The sequence below is a fragment of the Calypte anna genome, chromosome 2 (genome assembly GCF_003957555.1).
Source record: "Calypte anna isolate BGI_N300 chromosome 2, bCalAnn1_v1.p, whole genome shotgun sequence".
In the NCBI taxonomy this organism is placed as follows: domain Eukaryota; kingdom Metazoa; phylum Chordata; class Aves; order Apodiformes; family Trochilidae; genus Calypte; species Calypte anna.
In genome coordinates, this window is record NC_044245.1 from 48,167,321 (window position 1) to 48,189,056 (window position 21,736).

At 38.7% G+C, this 21,736-nt stretch overlaps 1 protein-coding gene across 1 annotated transcript in view; it reads left to right on the forward strand.

The window, feature by feature from the left end:
* Positions 1-21,736, forward strand: part of ITGA9 (integrin subunit alpha 9) — a 212,134-nt gene that overhangs the window by 110,519 nt on the left and 79,879 nt on the right. Inside the window, exons 16-17 of the mRNA XM_030445225.1 lie at positions 2,395-2,550; positions 15,085-15,161. Of these exons, the coding sequence (XP_030301085.1) occupies positions 2,395-2,550; positions 15,085-15,161 (233 nt within the window). The remainder of the gene's footprint in view (positions 1-2,394; positions 2,551-15,084; positions 15,162-21,736) is intronic.

Below are 21,736 nucleotides of genomic sequence, written 5' to 3' on the forward strand. Positions count from 1 at the left end.
TAAATTAGTACTTCTTTAGGTTGTGTTTGGGTGAGTATTCTCTTTACATGCTCTCATCCCAGACAGTCTGTGGTGTACCTGTGAGGCAGAACTATCCTGTCTCTATCTTACTAAGGGCAGATCCCCCAGACTGTTGCCTTCATGTTTGTAGGATTGAGAGTGGAAGGGACTGAACATGCGGCAGAATTAATGACTGGGTAGCGTTTATACTTTCATCCTTAATTAAAGACAAGTGGGTATGTGAGATATATTTCCCCAAGGCTGTGGTGGGGGAATATCCACACATGTAATTAATCTAGCTGTTGGAAGTCACAGTTTCACCACTAAAATGATGCACAAAGAGACACCAGCAAACAATGTGGGCACACTTCATCATTGATTGAAGTCAATGGGAAACTTGTCTTTTGACTTCAAAGAGCATTGGACTGAACCCTTCAAGATCATATTAAAACATTTAGGAGTCATTAAGCATTTATATTTGCCATACTGCACTAATGGATCTAGAAAAACTATAGGTGGATTTTAATTTAACCCACTCCCTATATTTTTAATTGTTCATGTTTACACAGTTGGTTGCATACAGTGAGATTAGGTGGTGGTTTGCCTGATGATTTATTGTGTTTGGTGCTCCATGTCATACACTTTTATGGCATTACTTCTCAATATATGTAGTCTTCTTGTATGCAGATACAATCCTTGTTTAAATTAATACACATGATTTTCTCTGGCAGCACAGCTAGTAGCTTCTGTGAGTAGTACTATACTGAGGTTACTAAATAGCTGTACTACAACTCCTACCCTGAGAGTTGGGACTGTGGAAGAGTCTGAAGCCTCTTCTGATGAGATTAGCAGTGCCCCATAGCACGCGTGGTATTTTTTGTATGGGATGGGGAAAAGGTCACAGAAATTCCATGAATGCTGTCCCTGTGTTCACTGTCTACCAGTGTCCATTACCAAAAAGGCAGAAACCACTCCAAGTAATGCTTGGTGTAAACTTTGGGTGTGCTGCTGGACACAGAGCACTTAGCAGGCAATGATAATAAGGGAAGGAAGTCAGGAGCTGGCTGGAATCTTCAAGGTGCAGCAGGGAAAATAGCACCCAGCCTGGTTATGGCTACTATTCACCCAACTAACTTATGATTTGGGAATTTGATTAGCCACTGATCTTCAGCTGACCAGAGATTTGTGGCCAGCCAAGATATTAGAGAGGGAATAAATGGTTGCCTTGAAAATCAACCAGGGTGGTAAGTAAGCCAGTTAGTGCCCAAGTTTCATAAATCTGATGTAATTTAAATTGCATTGCATCTCAATTATTTGTTGTGGTTGGCAGGCTGTAATCAGAAAAGCCTGCTAAGTGATGCAGGATGAAGCTGAGAGTTGTCACATTTTTAAGATTTGTTGTATTTATGGTATTTGTTTATTGACTCAATTTAATCCGTGCTGAATTCACATTAAATTTTTATGTAGATAAAATTTAAGAGGAATGTTTGCCTATGAAAATGCGAAGCATTGCCACTTCTTTTTTTCTGGCAAATTGGATTTTGGAAGTCAGGACTGAAGAGAATACAGTGAGCATTTGTCCTTGCATAGCAAACTGGATTAAGTGTCGCATGGCAAATGTGAGTTTTGTGGCTTGGACCACAATACTTAAGTCTCATCGGACAAATAATGTAGCACCATTTCATACATCTGGTATTATACCTAGCATATAGAAACTAATGAAACTGAAAAGCTCTCTTCCTTTACATACTAAGAGTGTTAACTGTGTGGAGGGTGGGAGAACTCAGAGTTTTGCTTTTAGAACTGTGCTGGAAGGTGACTTCTCTTGCCCCTGTGTGTCTGTAATCTTGTTTTATGGCCACATTGGTAACTTTAAGTATCCATTAATTTCCCTGATAATGCAAAACAGTAGTAACACGAGATGGGGTTTTCTTTCATTTTAATGAGTGGAGTACAGTGGAGGTGACCTCACTCAAAGTCCAGGTTTCAGAAACCCTGGAGATAAAGATTATTTGTTCTTTGCTTCCATGTTGTGCAGGACTAATGGAAATACTTCCTTATTGATTTTGTTTTTAAAGGATATGCCTTGGCTTGATTGAAAAACACTTAATTTGAAGGTGTGCCGAATATACCACTGGTTCTGTGGAACTAAGAGAAGGTTTCAAAAGAATAAATAATTTTGTAATTGATATATTTTTAAATACTTATGACTTGTTTTCAGTAAAATGTGCTTATTCCTGTTTTGGCACAGAGAAGAACAAAAGACAGAATCCTGCTTCCCCTCTGCAATGTTAAATGTAAAAATCTGCTTTAACTGGTTATATTAATTTTTCTATATAAAAAACTGCTTCCCTGTCTGCATAGGTAAAAATATCTGCTTGTTTTCTTTTACAGAAAAGAGTCAAAGATGTCATATCTCCAATTGTATTTGAAGCTGCATACAGCCTCGGGGAGCATTTGATAGAAAGAGGAAAAGCAGACAAGGAACTACCTGCTCTCAAGCCCATTCTCCGCTGGAAGAAAGGACAAAAGATAGCACAAAGGAATCAGGTCAGAATTGGAATATGTTGTTTATGTTTATATGTAGAAGGCCTGGGACTGAGTCCCTTCAACAGCAGGGAACTGTCAAGCTCTGGGTTGCTCACACACGGTAGTGTTTTTGTGCAATCCCTGCTGTGGCTGACAAGAGTACTTCTCCACTGTGGAGTAAAGACTTGTGCTGACAAGGTTGGATGGCACAAGCTGAGGTCACTTTCTTATTTCAGGGTGTTAGCTCTGGAAAGGAAGAGACTGAATAAGAAAAAGGATGGGGAAGGTCATGCTTCCTTGGTTTTTGTCTTCTCTAAACTTTGGTTCTCCTCTAAACTTTGGTTCTTCTCTAAACTTTAGAGGTTCTAGTGAAAGGGTTGACTCTAGTCTTATTTCTATGTTGGGCTCTTGTTAGTGTTGGAGGGACAGGGCTGGCTCCAGGAAGGGACACAGGAACTTGAGTGAGGGCAGAACAGTGAATAGACTAAAGAATAATTGGCTTCCCCACTGCCCTCTTTTCTCCAGAGCTCCTCATGTCCAGTCATTTGGGAAAGGGAACCTGCTCCTGCTGTTATTTCAGGACATGCTGTACTGAAGTAGGTTGTTTCAGAACAAAGTAAAGCATAGGTGCAACTGCTTTGCTCCCTTGCAGGGCAGAAAACCTTTTTGTCTTTAATGTTGTTGGGAGCCAGAGAATTCCCTTAATTTTTAATCACTTGTAATTTAGAGATTTTATTTTTTAAATTTTCTTCATCTCCCAAATTATGCCCTAAGATAGTGAAGTATAAATGATGATGCCACTTCTCTTCTTTGTTTTTACCTCACTAATAACTTTAGAAAATACTGGCAGTCTTTCTCAGGTTTTGACAGGAGTGATAAGGCAGTGCTTGGCAGCGCTTCAGGGTTCATTAAACAGGGGAGTAGAGACCAAATTAATGACCTTTTGGTAGACTTCAGTTTGAGTGGAGTCCTTGTTGATGCCTGACAGTCTGCTGAGGAAGGAGCTTGCACTACAGTACAAGCCTCCCAGTTTGCCAGCACTAGAGCATCCAAATGTGATACACAAGGTGCCACAGGAAAATCAGGATTCTTATGCGGCTTCCAAAACACCACGTTTGTCAGAACTGCAGGATAATTTAAGCTGTAAGGGACCTTTAGAAATGGAGTTTCTTGCTCAAAGCAGAGCCAACTTAAAAGTTTGAGTGACTTAGGGTTGTATTCCAGGCAAGCTTATTTTCCAAACTGTGCTTACAGAGATTGTGAGTTGGTGTTGCTTGTGAATAGGATTAAAAAAAAAAAAAAAAAAAAAAGCAAACAAATAAAATCCAGACCTGTGAAAAGTCTGTCTGGAGTCTGAGACTTTTAGCACTAGACTGTTAGATTTACTTTTTAACCCCAGGAAGTTTATATCTACAAAATGATGTTTGTGTGATCATAATCAGTAACATGACTTTCTGTTGCTGCTCGTAAGGATACATTGTTGTGCTGAAATTGTAGGTCCCTGAATGCTACTCAAAAAGTAACTAAAATGGTGAAAGAGATTTGCTTTGTCATATACCCAAGTGATTTGAAATATGTTTGGCTATAATCCTTGTACTTAGAGAAATGAGTATTTCTGCCAGTATACTTTATTTTTATAAATGTATGAATGAAAGATGTGTCTAAGAGTTACTTATTTTTATGAATAGGGATTGTGTGGCTGTTGGATATCTGAAAGTTGTATTGTTGTGAACATTATGATGGGAATTTGTGCAGAACTTTGGAACTTGAGCAGTGTACTGAAAACCAAAGTGTTACATGAACTAAACTGCTTGGGTGCTTTACCACTGGTTTTAAACTCAAAAGGTCACATCTTGCCCTGCAGGCATAGTCTCAGATCAATATTAAATACCTAAATGCTGTGATTATAGAGAAGAAAGAAAAATATGTTGGGAATTTCCCTGACTTGTTTTCTTGTGTAATTTGGATAAGAGGGAACTAGTTTAACAATCCCTTCCCATTTGCTTTCCAGATGTTGTTCACTTAGCTTAGTAAGAAAAGGATTCTGACATGGGGTGTGCCTGCAGTGTGCTTTCAGCTGAGGAAGTGGAAAGAGCTGCAGTCATGTTGACAAAGCCCTGATGGAGTAGCTGCAAGGCATGTTGACTGAGTCCTCAAAGACCAATTTCATGGGAAAGTCAGGGTGTAGCATTTGCTTTCAGGATTCTTCTCATTTCAGTATGAATTGTTTCTGGAGGCCAGAAAGGGCTAGTAGGAACCAAAGTTTATGTAATAAAGGATTTACACCTTCAAAGAATCTGATGGTTCTGGAGGGAGAGAGAGATTTAGTGAGCTCTGTTTTGAGAAGTTACAGCATGGGTGAGGGCAGGTGGAAAGCTTATTGTTAGTACCAATAGTGAAGTCTTTAAATACAGCTGGTTGTGTGTGGATTTTCAAAAGCTCTGGATCCTATTGATCCAGTAAGAACTGGCATTTTGAAATCGGAAATGTTGTTTCTTGCTGCTTCGAGTCACCTCTAGGACACCATTAAGAGGTTAATACTTTGCTGAAGGGCCCAGGTGGTTGTTCTTTGTGAATGAACAAAAGAATAAGCTGGAAGTAGTGAATAGCTGAAGAAATGGGAGGCAGCCATGACTGGGCAGGAAAAGGAAAGACTTCTGTCTTTTGGGATCCTACTGCAGGTCTGCTAGACCTACTTAAAAAGCCACACATCTTGCAAACATGTGGGCTTTATAGTCACCTAGATATTATTTTATTTAAAGTAAAGTAATACTAAAGCTTAAATGATCACTTCCACTGGGATTTCAGTTCATTTCTCATGAACCAGATGTTCTCTGTATGCCTTCCCAGCAAGAGTGTATGGCCCTATGACTCAAACAAGGAGGCAGAAAGCCATCAAATGGCCTTTTGACAAAGAGGATTGAAGATTATATTTAGCATGATGCTTTGCTCTGATGCATTAAGGAGTCAGCTTGGAAATAGTACTCATGGAAACCCACTTCCAGAAATTAAATCTCCCTAATGAAATAATCACTGAAAAGGATTTTGTTGGGTATTCATCTTTTAAACCAGTATTGCATTAAAAGTGAGAGAACAGTCTGGTTGTTGGTCACCTTTATTTTAAAAGAATGCCACTCTCACTGTAAGGTAGTGCAAAATGCTCGTATTTATAAACAAGAAAAACAACCAAGCTGTGACTTCTCAAAGAAGGAGCCTGCTTGTATTTGTAAATGAGCTGTGTCTGAAAACATCGAACAATGATAAATAATTTGAATTTCTCATTATTTTCTAAAAAAAGTTTCTTAGATGAAATTATCCAAAGAAAAAGCATGCAAATGTATGGCCTCATGTATTGGCCCTTTATTGTTAGCAAAGAGGCTTTTATACTTCATTTTGAAGCTATAATGTAATTAAGCTGGCCTGAGGGACTATTTGGCCCAGCATATAGTAACAGTTGGTTTCTCATGGACTTAATTATTTCCTTGGTTCTTGTACATACTTATTAGAAACTATGGTTGCTATAGTTTGGTGTAATTATTTGTGGTAGCAAAAGCAAATACTTCAGGGTTACGTGTACGTGTCTGTTGATAGATGCCTCAATGACTTGTACATTTGTTGGGTGGAGACTGGTTGTGTGGATAAGATTACAGCTTTACAAGTTTTAAGTGGCTGGCCAGCACAGTTTTTCTCAAACAGAAAATCCCTGATGGGTCAACATGGGGCAGGGGGAAAAAAAAGATTCTACTTTTTAAATGGCTATTATGAACTTTAAAACTTCCCACCCTAAGGATCACTTTCCATTAGCTGCTTTGTTGCCTCCCAAATTCAGTTGCTACCTCCAGAGGTCCACTGGAAAAAACTAATAAGTATTCTTACTTCAGGGAAATTAATGTCTATTTAGAACTTGGTTTGGCTTATTTTGTCATGGGTGGTTTTGTACTATAACATTTATTTTTGTATACCCACTGTATAAATACGTGTCAGCCATGCAGGAGAAAGGTCTCGTGCCAAATACATTTAGGATTTGTTCCTAGTGGTATCCAGTAATGTATCTTAAAGTCCAAAATGTAGTATGCTAGAATTCTGCCTAAATACTGTAATAAAATCACCTGCTGTTATGTGGATGGAGGACACCATTTTTTCATAGGAAAATATTCTCAGTAGATGTAATTGCGTCAGTGTCTTCAGGACTTTGGTAATGGTGTGCCATAAAGCTGCTTCTAAGTTATAACAAGAGACAGAGAATGTTTAGGACACTCTGTCCTTAGCTGTGCCACTGACTTCCAGTAAGAGATTACATACAATACTGCACGTGTCTGGGATAAACGTAATATTTTTTTAAGCCGAGGACTATTTTTTGGAAACACTTGCCTTTGAAAAGCTGGTTAGGCATTTGCATTAAAATTAGCTTAGTTAGAAGGTATGAGAAAGTATAAGAGTAATTTTATGGACCTGAATTATGAACACATTTGGTGATTTTTGGTTTGCTGCACAAATAATCCCGTACCTTTGTAACCTCAGTAGATGGATAGGTGGAAAGTCTGAAGATAATTGGCTTGTACCAGGCACACAGGAAGCCCTTTGGGAGACTGCAGGAGTCAGAGCAATTTCTATGTTCCAAATTAAATGTCTTGCTACTATGCTCTTTCCTCCCTGGGTGGGGCAAGGTCCCAAATTATCTGCATTTATTCTTGCAGAGGAGATCCTTGGTGTGCCACCCTTCCTGCTTAATTGCCATTTTTTCCCCTTTGGTTGAAGTGGGATTTCTGAAAGTGATGACTTCCTCCCTCAGACATCCCTTCAGTGGTGTCTGTCTTTTGCTCTAGACAAGTTTGGTCAGAGTCTGTGCTGAACTGGCAGGGACTGGGTGCTGTTCATGCCAGAAAATATGGAAAGGACCCGCCCTGAGCATGTACTCCATTAGACTGTTACATTTGCTTGGGTTGTTGGTTTTTTTTTTTTGTCATTGTTGAATGGCAATAAAGAGGAAGGATTTACAAGCCTGGAAGGGATTCAGAACTGAACAAGAACAGCAGGTGTCCAGTTGCATTGTACCTCTGAAATGTTTGTAATTAGCAAACTTGCTGAAGTAAGAGTGAGTGGAAAGTGGTGCCTCTGAGGGGATGTGTGTTTCTATATGCTTGTTCTTAAGCAGTAACAGGCTTGGCCAATAGTTGTCTGACATTTTCATATTCCTATTTAAAAGTAGAGGAAAACCAACATAACTGAGAATTTCTAAGGCATAGTTTAGTCTCCAGGTATATATCTCCTAAGGAACAATAGCCAATATCATATGCCAATATGCACACACACACACATAGATATATATACTTTCTTATCTTGGCATATATACAAGGGGAGGGTCAAATGCAGGGAGCTCATGTCTTAAGTGGTAGAATGTGAATTACCTGGTTTAGCTTACAGGTTCTTCAAATAAATAGGTGGAGAAAGCAGAGACGATCATTTAAGTGTTTGCAAGCTGAACCATAACTTAAAACCTTACTGGGTAATTTCTGCAGTTGAGTGTAACACCATGCATGTAATTTCTAAACTACTTTGTGGATGCCAAATCATAATTATAAGAAAGAGAGAGTTCCTGCTTACACATGGAGCTATAAAAGAAAATTGCAATGTTCTAAAAAATCTACAGACAGGTGACAGTCTTTTGGAAGCCAGGCTGCATTATCTCTGTTCATATATTTTCAGAAGTTATGTGAATCATCAACAGATCTTAACTGGAATACCTAGCACCTTGAGAGGAGATAATACAATAGTATTACTTAATTCAGTTCAGAGTACCTCAATGCCACAAAGTCCTTGTCAGTTCAGAGTAGCATTCATAAATGCAAAACCACTAAAGAGCTTGTGGATAATAGGAGAGGACGTAAACTTTATCCTTGGGAGTCTAAATGAGCTAAACATAGACATAAATTTAATATCTGATATGAAGAATTTTTTTGTGTGTGTGTTTCTATGTGGTGAAAAAGATGCCATATGTTTTTAATTTATTATTGTTATGCTTTTATGTTTTTAATTACAAAATCGTGTGATAACTAACAAGGTTTTGACTCTTGTGTTATAATGTTGAAAGTATCCTGAATGTAAAAGATTCATCCTACAAAGTTCCACTTCTAGTAGCAGAAACAAGGAGACTTAGTGTAGAAAGTGTTCTCAAATATCATTAAAGACTCTCCTGAGATGATGTAATTGAACTAATCTATAGTAATCCAAAATAAATGGAAGACCATTTAAGACAAGACAGGAAAATATATTGAGAAATGTGCTGCAGAAATGCATCCTATAATGGTATGGAAAGCTGTAGCAATTAACCCATTATGTTTTTCCCATCTATTGTTCTATGAACTTGTAAGGTCTGAAGTCTTGCAAAATGAGAATGCTATTTGGATGATTTGAACTGTTAATGATTTAAAACCAAAATTGCCTCAGTCTGAAAAAATAGTGAGTCAGACTAGAAATCTACTAAAGCTGTGAAAGGCTGGAGGTGTATTTCTATTGCCACCAATTGTAATTCTTCACCCCAGAGAACATGAAGACAAAAGGCTGCATTATTAGATCCACGCACTGTTGTGAGGAATAACATGTTTATTAACTTATGCTTGCCTTCAATAGCTAGCAGGTTTCATGCCTGACCTTTTCTAAACATCTGATTTCTTTTGGAAGTTTCTGTTCCTCATACGTTTGCTTGTCCTCTCTCCTTTTTATGGTGCTTCAGCCCATTTTTTAACACTTACTGAAAGCAGGATGCAGCTGAACAGGGGAAAAATTATTGCATTTGACCTTTAGATGGATTGACAAGTGGTGATGTGCTAGGCATGAGCCACAGGCCCATTTAAAAAGTGGATGAATTCCCCTGTAGCCTTCTGCAGCTGGAGAAGTTTGACTTACATGGTTGCACCCTTACCAGTGTAGTAAAATAATTATTACTGGCTGGCTTCTCTTTCTTACACTAATGCACTATGAAGGGGCATCTGTTTTCTTTGCATGAAGACATACTCTGATGAAGCTGACATGGAGCTGAGGGAGCTTTCTAGCTAACCATGATCACCTGTGCTGTACAGTACCAGCACAGCTCTTTGGTTTCATAGTTGGATCCTATTGCATGGTTAATGCTCCCCTGGTATCCCGGCCCTTGTCATGCGTTTGCTCTGCCTGCTCACTCAGGGTATTGGGGAAATCATGGGTTCTCCTGTTAGCCAGCACATCACATCAGATGAAATCCTGGGAAGTTTTTCACAGTATTAATTACTTTTCTAGTGAGAATTTAAATCAGTCTTTTTGTACTTGACTCAGCAGGATGCATGAATGGACAGTTTCCATGAGTGAAACGTAGGATGTCTGGGGAGAGTCATTCACTGTTTCTTTTTCTGTGGTCAGTAGGTAATAGCTTTATTTTGTGGGCAATTTGGAAATCTGAAAAAAAAAAAAAAAGGCCCCATATCAGGGTCCTGTATCTATTTTCAGGCACATAAATATCTAAGGGATTTGTAATACTATAAACCAGAAAATATTTCCTAGAAAAGGCAATGAGATTTGCTTACAGCTCAGTGCTTTTGAAAACTGAATCACATATCTTGGTCCCTAAGGACCCAGCAACCCAGCTTCACGAGATAACATGGTAATAGCCATAGAGCAAAAACTAAATAATTATAAGACTAACAAGCTCACTTATACTGCATCTTTTAAATAGAATTGGTTTTGTGTTACTAGCATGATCTAATTTCTAAGTCATCCCTGCACATACCATAGGGCATGGTGACAATTTACAAGATATGAGTGCAGAGACTAGAATATACTGTATTCTTAATCTTGATTATTTTGCATAGATTAGGTTATCCTGCTGAAATATGTGGCATGGTTTATGAAGTTTAAGACTTGGTAACCGTAATTACCAAGGGTCAACTCTGCCACCTTTTAGGAGGTGCTAGCTGAATCTTTTATATACTGATGGATGAGAAAGTAGTTAAAAGCCTAATCCAGACTGAATCACTGTTCTCTTATCCAGACCATAAAATGACATGTTTCCAAGGAATTTTTACATCTCATTTCTCGCCCTTCTTTTCAAGCACTGTCCTTCAGCTGTAACTTTCACTTTTCAGTGAAAGGATGTGCAGAACTCTTACTCAAACACAGGACTGGCAGCCACTCAAAGTCTTGATTGCACATTTTATCTGCAACCTGAAATTTCCACGTGCTTCCCTGAATTTTGAGAGGTCGAACATCTTGAAATACTTTTTTTTTCTTTTCTTTGTTCATTAGGTGATGATCAGTATTGTCTGCGGGCAGAAGTGCCATAAACACAGGCTTTTTTAATTTTAATTTTTTTTAATGCATTTTTTTCTGTTTCCTGTTCTCTTCCCTACTCCTAGAAACACAGGAGTATTTCATTTTAGCCATTGAAATAAAATGAAGCAATGTAGTGAGCAAGGTTTGAAATCTCAGACTACCTTTCTCTGAGCAGGGAGCTCTGACCATTAGGGTAAAGCCAGACACCTTCTTGTTTGCTTTGCCTTCTAGCAGCATTCCTTATCAGTCCACCCTCAGCAGGAAGGACACTGTCTACACACCCAATATCCAGAAGCCTTGTGCTTAGGATGCAGTAGGATGCAAGATCTAGGAATTCATCCTCAGTTTACGTCTTCCTGAGGCAGAGTACTGTACCCTTGGTCTTTACCACAAGACGTGGGATTTAATTCACTGTCACTCTGCAAGAGGCAGAGTGGACACAAAGATTTTAGGCCCTGATCCGAGTGCTTGTGTTGACATATCACCTTCTTTATCTTCTGCCTCTTGGTCTCTCCTTACTGTACATTTTATTGTGCACACATGTATATTCACTATTTGTAGTATGTAGTAGTCTGAAAGATACTGGTAATATCCACCATGAACCTTTCAGGATATATCTGCTACATTCCTTTGTCTCCCAACTTTTCTACTTGGGAAAGTTGCTGTGATGGATTTGAGAAATGTATTTTTGTCCAGGAAGTTCAGTGACCTGCTGGGAACTGCTCGGGAGTAATTCCTTAGAGCTGCTGGGGAGCAGCAGGGGAGAGTGCAGAGAGGAATTTTGGACCCTGCAAAAACTGGATTTGCTCTGTGCTTAGCTGTAGATATGGTGATTGCAGGAACAGTCTGATTGCACATCAGACTTGATGTGTATGCACTTCACATAAGCTTTGTCTTTGTACTGTAAAGCTGTGTCATATAAAGATTGAAGTTATCCTGTCCCTGCTACTGAGCACATGAACAGCTGTTTCTCTCCTGGAAATACCAGACAAAAGTGGTTTTGAGATAAGAGATACAGCTTTGTTTTTCATCCAGTGCAATTTTTGCCCTTTATCTGCCTCCCTTGAAGTTTTTCTTGTGTGTATTTCTCATACAAAGGACCTTTCTGACCATCTCCGATATACTTATTTAAAGCTGTAGGGCACTTGGTACAATGTAAGTGGAATCTAGTAAGAATCAATAAGATGTCAGTAAAACCACTGTTTAGAATTGCTTCTCTTCACTTTGGATAACAGCAACTACAGTAATTATGCAGTTACTTTCTACAGTGTAATTAATTTGTTTTTTCCTACTTCCCCTTTTCCTATTCTGGATAATACATACAGCCCATTGCTTACCCTGTCCAATGCTTTTCATAGAATCACAGAATGTTAGGGGTTGGAAGGGACCTCTGGAGGTCATCTAGTCTAACCCCTTTTATATGTAAACACTTCTATAAGTCCCTTAAGCTGGTATTGTAAAGCTGAAATTACTTAAAAGATTGATTTCAAGTTCAAATTAGTGACATTCGGGCCTGTGAATATCCCAAGAATGGAATCCTGCTCCAACTATAGGCTGTTGAGTTGGGTACAGGTTCTAGCCCAAAGATGTCACAGTTTAAGAAGACCAAGTAAGGGCACAATAATAATATATTAGGAGTGTTTGCAAATGTTATTATGACTTAAAGTGTGTTTATTTCTTAATTCTTTAGCAGGGATTTGAACAGGCAGGAACTGGACAACTGGAAAGTCAGAAAAAGCAACAGGCTGTGGAACAGGAGATTTAATATAGCGGAGAGTAAAATGAAAGAAATAGATTGACTGTGAGAAGCTAAAGGGTGACACATAAAGGGGAGGTGCAGTCATGGCAACATCTGTCCAGACCAGGAAATAGTGGAAAATGGCAAAATAATCCATAAATGTCATCATCCTGCAATGGAAGTGGGCTGCTGAACCACCTGTGGCTTCATTGATGAATGCCAGCAGCTGAGTAGACTGGAAATCCTTTCTCCTCCCAGACCTGGGCAGGTTCAAGATCCTCCACTAAAGTAAAGGGCTTGCTCCATCACAGTTACAAATTTGGGGACTCATCGTTATTTTTTACTTGTATTCCAGTGCTATGTAGGAACTTGGATTTCTAAGATGTAACAAAATTCTCCAAATGTATTTCAAAGAAGCTTGCTATCTAGTGAATGATATATTGGAAGACATACATGCTCAGTAGTTTTAGAAAACGAGGGTTTTTTTTCATTCTTTCTGAAGAACCGCATCTATAGATCTAGTAACAAAATTCCAGGATTGTTAAGTAGTTACTTAAATAGAGTACTTTATTCTTCAAAACGTACGGGTTCTATCTTTATTCACTCTGTTCTCTTTGCCAAGATTTCTGCAATGCATATACGGAAACTGTCAGGCCAGAATATTTTACAGTTTATTTTTCTTTCTCCTCTGAAGGTCAAACAGTCTTTCCTATCTATAGCTACTATTGTGGTTGAGGATTAATTTTGAAGACTTTTGAGACTATACCTCTGAAATGTGCCATGTTTTGAGAGGAATGTCCTGTGCTGGTTCTTGTCTCTGGGCTATTCTTGTCCTTTGGTGTGGTAGTCTTTATTAAGGAAGAAGGTTAGGTTCAGCCCTTTTATTTAAATCCTCAACAATTTCCACTTTTCAGATTGTGAGGAAGCAAAAGGTGGGAAAGGAAAATAAAAAGGTAAAGTAAGTAGCACTAAATGAACTGTCCACCACCCATCTTTCTGATTTTTACAGCTAAGTGCAACTGACAGCATAGTTTGATGTCTGCTAGTCCAGCACCAACACCAGTTAACTTCAAAAAGGTTCACTCCTTTTTGGAGAGCTCTAACAATACAGGAAAAGGAAAGGAAGCTGCCTCCTTAGCCAGGAGTCTTCATGGAGATACAAGAACTAGAAATCTCTGTGCTCTCTGGGCTTAAGATCCAAAGTCTTTCTCTAGTGCTGACACAGTTGGGCAGAGCTATTAAAAAAATGTATATACTTTTCCCACCCCTGCCCTGCCCCTCCATCCCCTCAAGTCTCCCCAACCCTATATGACCTTTAGCTGTGTCCTGCACAGATTTGTTCTCTCTTTGCTTTTAAGATTGGAATATATTTGCTTTGGTGATAAAAGTCACAGAACCAAGCCTTTAGAAGGGAATATCATATTAAAGGAAGAGGCCAGTGGAGTGTCAGGTTTCCTAACTGAACAGTGTTGGCAACCCTCATTTGGAGCATTTATCTTTTGAATACATGGTATCACAACTCTGAAAGAATGAGTTTTCCACCCTGAAAAGTCTAGTCATCTATTCAGAAAGGTATTTGTCACTGCTCTTAACAGCAGAGGAAAGCAACCGTGATCTTCACACCATTTAGGTTTCTTAGAGGCCAGAGTTGTGTTTCTGTCCTCTTTTTTAACTTACTAGTGGCTGCCTTATTTAGCCATGACAAACTGTCATAGATATATGCATAAATTCCTAGATTTCTTACATATTTCTCTTCTTTTTGCTACTTAAATAACATACCTCTTTCTAATAGTATTGTCCTTTCACAGTTCCTAGTTTTATGAATCTGTTAAATTTCCAAACTGATAGCCTTTACCAGAGTTCACATGATTAGCAGTTGTTCTATTATTTGAGGGTATGAAAAGTGCATAAGTCTTTTCATTTTTCTGTTGCTTTCAGGGTAGCAGAAATGTTTCCTACCATACATAAAATCTTAAAAAAACCCCAACCCAAGAACAACAACCAAAAAACCCCAAAAAAACCCCACAACAACAAACAACCAAAACCCATCAAAAAAACCCCAAAACAAATAAAAAACAAAACAAAATGTTTAATTCCCTACCTTAATACAGCCTAGTGAATATGTTTGCATGATTTCCTTACTTCCAATTTTTTGGACTCAAATTAGTTTTATAAATAGTTTGTTTTCTGTTTTGTTTTCATGCATATGTGTTGGGAAGAGAAAAAAAAAAGTGCCAGAAATATCGTGTGAGCAATAATACTTGTCAGAAGTGGAAATGGATTAAGGAAAACCTCTTAGAGTTTGGTTTATGAGAAACCTCTTATTCAGTTAGAAAAGAAAAAAATGGCTCTAATAATGAAGGTGCTTGCCTGCCCCTTAATTTCTTTAATTTTATATTCCTGTATCACAGTTTTTGGTGGATTTGTTTTTTATTTTATTCAGGCATGTTCCTTTGGATTTTGATCCTACTGTCTTTATGCTGTAACAGTTCTTTTTCACTGTTTTTTCGCAGACTGTTTTTGAGAGGAACTGTCAATCCGATGACTGCGCCGCGGATTTGAAACTTCAGGGTAAATTGTTGCTGTCTAGGTGAGTTGGTGAGCTTTTTTTTCTTATACACTTGCATCCCATTTGTTTTATGTATGATGACATAGAAAAATCAAAATACAAACATGGATGTTTTATGTCATCCCTAGAAGGATCGTGACAGTGGTATCACCTTCAGTGCAGAAAGGTCCTCACATGTACACAGAATCTGAATTCCTGTGGAGGTGGGCTCTGTGTACATGAAGGGCAAGAAACTTTCACCCTTCCAATTACAAAAGACAAAACTTTAGAAAACAAATAGTGTAGTAGAGAGGGGCAGGGAAAGTAAAGCTACATGTGCAACTCAATTACCTATGTGGATGATGTTGTTCCTAAAAGACAATAAAATGTCGTTTATGTCGCTAGACTAAAACTGCATGCAGCGAAGCATTTTTGTTCTGAAAAAATGTCATATGAAAGGTTAAAAAAAAGCCCTCAAAATATGGCAATTTCTATTAGTCAAATTATCTGTTTCTGATACTTATGTAGTTTCTGAACTTATGTAGTTTTGCTAACTCTCTTGAAATACTACCCTCCTTTGTCAGACTTTATTTCTTACTGACTTGGGGAGGAATGTCTCATTTCACTTTCTTATGGGATAATAAACCTCACCAAATAGACTAGATGTGAAGTTCATGTTCTGTCCCTTGTGACTGGTGATCCTAGGAAATTCCCTATTGTTTTGCCAGGATGTATTTATTAAATTTTGGCATAAATCAGGCTAAAGGTGAACTCTGCACATCACTTATGTTTCCTTTCTTTTAGCTTTTTTAGCAGATTTTTAGAGATGGAAGTGCTGATGCGAGTTATTTAATTGTGTGCCACAGGTACTGTTGATTGGAGATGCTTTCTGTGGAATTATTTCCTTTCATGTCAGGAAGAAGAGGGGAAGGAGAGTCCCCTGGTTTAGAAAAACAGAAAGGAAGAACTAATAATTAGGGAAGAGAGAGAGAGAGACAAATTTTATGTAAGTCAACAGCATGCTGTAACAGTACTTGGAAGTGAAACCAAACTAGACTGAAGCCTGAGAAGTTATGGACTTCTCCAGATAGGACTGAAATCCACAGGAATGTTTTGGGGGATTGTCTGGGAGCAGAGTTAGGTCTTAGGTTGCCGAGTCCGAGCTTGGACTGCAATTAGTCTGGATTTTTGAACTTTTGCTCAAGATTAGTGGTGAGAAAAATCTATTGAGAGCTGGAGACATGGCTGTAATGGATAGGGAAGCAAGTGAGGGAATTTGTCCTGCAGTTGAGGAGTAATCAATAAAAAGCAAGGGAGAAGCCTTACGTTGTTGTCAGTCAGTGTGCAGTAATCACAGCAGTAAGAGCTGCATTAGCAATTGGAGCATTGCACTGTTTATTTTTGTGGCTGTTATTTATGTTACCTTGGCAATTAAAAAACCACAACTGTTGAAAAAGCTTAGAATATTCAAATACAGTTTCTTCATTTGTATAGCAAGCTGTTGAGCAAATGCTCTCAAGTCTTCTTTAGCTACTCACACTCTGAAGTCCTGTTAAAAATAAACAGTGTCATCAGACCTATCAGGTCTGCACATAATGTGTTTTCTTTAGCTAAAAATCTATGTAAGCTTCAGTTATTAAGTAACAACACAATGACTATCTCTGAAGAAAGCCTATCTTTTCAGGTTTTTATATTGTGTGTATAATTACATAAACATGCTACGGATTCTGATTTTAGAGGAGTGCCTGTCTTGCAGAATATAGTAATTTTTCCAGCCCCAGATGTTTCATGCTAAAGAATCCTATTAGCATTTTTTCACAATTCTTTTATGCTAAATTTATGCTGTTTTATAGAAAGAACAAAACAGATGACTCCTTTATTACTGTATGCACTAAACCATTTATTTCATTTTTAGCAAGGTTTTTGAAATCAGAATTTTTATTTAAGTTTTCAAAATATTCAGAGTCATGGATAGAATAAACGAGCTGTATTTTCATGAAGTAATTAATCTGTGAATTATACAGTTGGGGATGTTGTAAATGCTGAGATTTTACATGGTAGAGAAAATGGTAAATCTGATTGCTGGAAAGTACAGAAATATATCAGCAAAATAACTCTGTGCTTGCCTTTCTCAATAGTCCTCTTGCTTTTAGACATAGAATCATAGAATCATAGAATTGGCTGGGTTGGAAGGGACCTCAGAGATCATCGAGTCCAACCCTTTTACCACCGTTGTGGTTGCTAGACTATGGCACTGAGTGCCACACAGGGCTCTCTCTGCTAGATGGACCAACTTGGTCTGGCTGTTCTTACACACTTCTCATTACTTTTTGTAGCATATCAGAGCCAAAAGCTGTGCAGACAGCTGCATATTGTAAGGTACAGTTTTGTCTGTCACTTTATATAACTTGCTTTCAAATGTGTGCTGGTTAGAGTGTATGTGCATGGGAAGTTGGTTCAGATTACATTATCATCAAGAGAATTGCTTGCTGAGGTCACTCTGGCGAGCTCAGGAACTGCACAAGATACTCCAATTTAGAATTCACCTGGGATGTGTTTGAATCACTACAATTACCCAGTTAAAAGATTGCACCCAACTTTTAAGATGCCAAACCCACATACCAAATGACTAATAGTAAAACCAGCCAGTGCTGGTCTGCTCTGATTTTGCTTTTCTTGGGATTCTCCTTCCCTTCTGAAAACTTATTCATGTGCCCTCAAATTGGAAGCACTGCCCTTTGATAAATAACAAATAGACAGCCTTTCGTGTTAACACTGGGTCTAGGAAATTACCTCATACATGGCCACTTATCCACAGTACTTGAACCAACCAGCTCTGTATGTAACTTAAAAACTTCACTCCCATTCTGACCAGTTGTAATTGAGTTTGCCTCGTTATTTCCTGCTGTTGAGGTGCTGCTGCACCTGAAAATGATGCTGCTGGGCAAGTTGAAATCCTCCACTGTGAAGTTGGAGAAGAAGGCTGGGTAGGACTGCTTGAAAGTGTGCAATGACAAAAGAACTTAAAGCCTTCTAACTCCATTTGGAAGATCTTGCAAAGATTAGGAAGGGTGGGATGTGATGGTGATTTCTTTATTATGTTTTTCTTAATAATTCTGTTATAGTGAAAGCTGTCCTTGTACTGAAGATCCAGGTAACAGATAGAATGCATTTGTTCTTGAAAGAAAACAGTTTTTTTTTCAGTTACACTCTTTCAGACTTGTCCACCTTTATTACCATCAGTTTGCATGTAAACCCATCCCAAGTTTCTATAGGGATTGTAGGATTAAAGAGTGAATATTCTTGCTTGTGGCAGATGGTATGTGGGACAAGAGCCATAGACTCTGGTTTGGCAGGTTCAGAGTGGAGATTTGGAAAAACCTTTTTGCATTGGTTTCTGTGAGGTGTGCAGGAATAAGGTGTGCAGAGACTGTGCTCCAGCATCCTGGGTTTCAGGACTTGGCTAGAAAAAGCCCCAGCTGACCCTATATGTTGGCAATAGTCTTACATCAAGGAGGATGAGGACAGATTGTATGACCCCTAGAGAGCCCTTCCAACCAACTTTGCTGCAGTTTCCTGACTCATCTCAAGGTAAATCCTGTTTGCAATCTGAACAAAATTGCCTCAACAAAAACTATCTCTTCACTAACATAGAAACACCTACTTAGCATGCTTATGGGTGTCTTCCAGTGCTGTGGCTGGAAACCTGCCTGTGGGACACCTCACCTCTTGCTTATGCTGCCTCTGCCAGCAAAAATGTGCATCCCATCACGAGAGGCTGCAGTAATACCAAAGGCTGGACCTGGCAAAGTAAACTGTGTGAATTAAATTTTGTGCGACAGACATTACAAAGGTAGCTTGTAGAAACAGCTGCAATGTTGTGTATTGCTGCAAGTGGTCCTTTTAGAGGTTAGCCTGGACTTACTTGTAGGAGTACGAGTGTTGTAAAAATAGAGGTGGTGACTGAAGAGTAGGGAAAGGAGAGCCATGGAGTGGGATGGTGAAGGCAGTGCTGGGAGAAGCTGACAGAGCAGAAGTGAGGTGTTTCATCTTTCCAGTCATGACTGTTTTCAAATTAATTTTTCCTAAAGAATGTATGTGTAAGGTTTTGGCAGCATAGAGTGGAGACCCTTATCATTTCCCCTTCAAAGAGTCTCATAGGAGCTTGCAAAATATGGCCCTGTTTATGTAGGGGAAGAGGGAGGGGAAAGACATTTCTGAAGGAAAAGACTTTAGAAGTATCTTAGTGTGATGAAGGCTTTTATGTATTGCTTAGGAGTAACTTGAATGACACAATCTGAAATGATAAGAGAAGTAGGAATAGAATGTTTTCCAATAAACTTTATTTTTATGGCCAGAGCTTTGGGACAGCAGTCGGAAACCAGTTTTCCTCTCCATCAGCCCAGTACTGGAAAGCAAAATGCAATCAGTTTTCTGTTAGCTATTATTTTCAAATCTTGTTTCATATTAAGAATATACTTAGTGCACTTTGTGCTCAATTTCAGTGCCTCACAGTATTTTCTCAGCATAGCAAATATCTTTTCCATCAGGTTTCTGTAGCAAATAGCACTTTTTTTGTGTTGTCACTTGTTTAGAAGTTGAACTGCATTGGTTTCCTCAAGATGTGCAGGGGTACATTCCGAAGGTGGTGTTCTGTAGAAGATTGTACCCCTCTAGCCTTTCAAAATGGCTAATCCATTCTTCTGGTACATTATATGGGAGAAAAGCACTCTAGTCTTTTAAGAAGACCCTGAAAGCACTGAGGCAGCGGGGTTGGCAGGAGCACACATCTTGTCTGACGTACCAAGGCAGTTGCAGGTCCTGAGCTGCTGTCTGTCCATCTGACTGGCACTCAAAGGGAACGGTGGTGATCAAGCCCTGTTTAGGCTGCAGCAGGAACCAAGTGAAAACAGTGGATAAGACACATGAGTAACAGTGAGGGTGTTTGAAAAAACAGACTTTCTTCCAGCTATAATAAACAAAACGAGCTAAAAAGATGAGAGCAGAAAGGGTGGTGGCTTCCCTGTGAGATGCAGCTAGGGAGGAAATCCTGTATGGCTGTGTAAATATACTGACAGCCCATGTGTTGCAATAAATAGAGCAGCTTTACCAAAGTCAAACAGTACAAGAAGAAAGATGGTGTTGCAGCATGTCATGTAGCTGCTGTTGTCTAGTGTGAGCTGTGTGCATGGTATGTAAGTCAGGTTGTAAGGGACCTATAAGCTCCCTTGGATAGAAAATGTTGTAATAAATACTACTATAGTAAGTAATATAGCAATAAAAGTTGCTGTGATAAACATAGCTATTCCTGTGAAGGTTCCTGGGGGATGTCTGTCATCCCTGCATTTATGTGACGTGAGTTTATCCTTCATCCATCATTAGAAACAGAATTACTTACCCACTGGAATGTTTCTGAGTCTACGTTTGGCTGTTTGGAATAAGCAGCTTGCTTTTGTGTTGGTATAGAGCATCCTTAATGACCACCATTCATTAGACTCAAATTTATGTTCTCCTCCTACAGACTGGCTGAGGTTCCCATATACATGGCTGCAAATTGTTTAATTTAGAAATGTGAAACTGGAAGTAAAAATCATAGAAAGCCAAAGGGATGGCAGGTGCATTTTGCAGTTATGGTATCTTCAAAGTTTTTCAAATTGTAGTTGGTGTGGGGTGGTGGTTTTTGGTTTGGTTTTTTTGGTTTTTTGTTTTTGTTTTTTGTTTTGTTTTGTTTGTTTTTGGTTTTGTTTGGTTTTTTTAGGGTTTTTTGTTTGTTTATGGTTTTGGGTTTTTTTAGTTGGAGTCATTGCTTTCAAAAGTTTTCTTGTGAAATGGGATTTTAGAGAAATGCCCTTTTTGAGTTAAAAGGTCACGTTTGTGACTTGGGCTGTTTCTGCTTCTCTCAGTCCCTCTGGAATTAATCAGGAAAAGGACAAAAAAGTAGTCTGTCAAAGATGTCATTGTGTTTGAAATGTTTCCATTTTAATGAAATGGTAATTTATGAAGGGAAAGTATTTTCCAGATATCATCTGATCTTCTCCACCGAAGAGTTATGGGTTTTTTCCAAATAAATTTCTTCTGAGACTTGCTAAATGATTAATCTGTTTTCTACCACTACTATTGTTTCTGTGATCTTTGCTGTCTTATGGATGGCTTTCTTGATATGCAGGTAAATGCATGGCTAAACCTCTCATTTGATAGGTGGGTAAATGATTTGATGTCATCTTTTAGGATGTAATCACAACGTATCTAACCCAGGACTCACTGAAAAGATGGGAGAGTGTACTACCACCCCATAGCCCTCCAGCCCTTGAGCTTGTCATACTAAAGTTTGTAAGCATGATTTCACATAAGTGGCTAGCTATGTAACTGCAAAAGGGATTATTTTGCATGTGCTTTCACTGAAGGGACTCCCTCTGGTTTACTGACCACATCATCAGGCATTAGGCATCTGGATTTGAAAAATAAACCTCAGCAGTTTCATATCGACTTGTCAAGTTACTACAGAACCTGAGATGAAGGAACCCAGAAATGGTAGATAAAAACATGTGTTGTGACAGCTTCATCCAATATGCTTTTCAACAGCATAAGATGTAATGGCACTGAACACAGGGTTAATG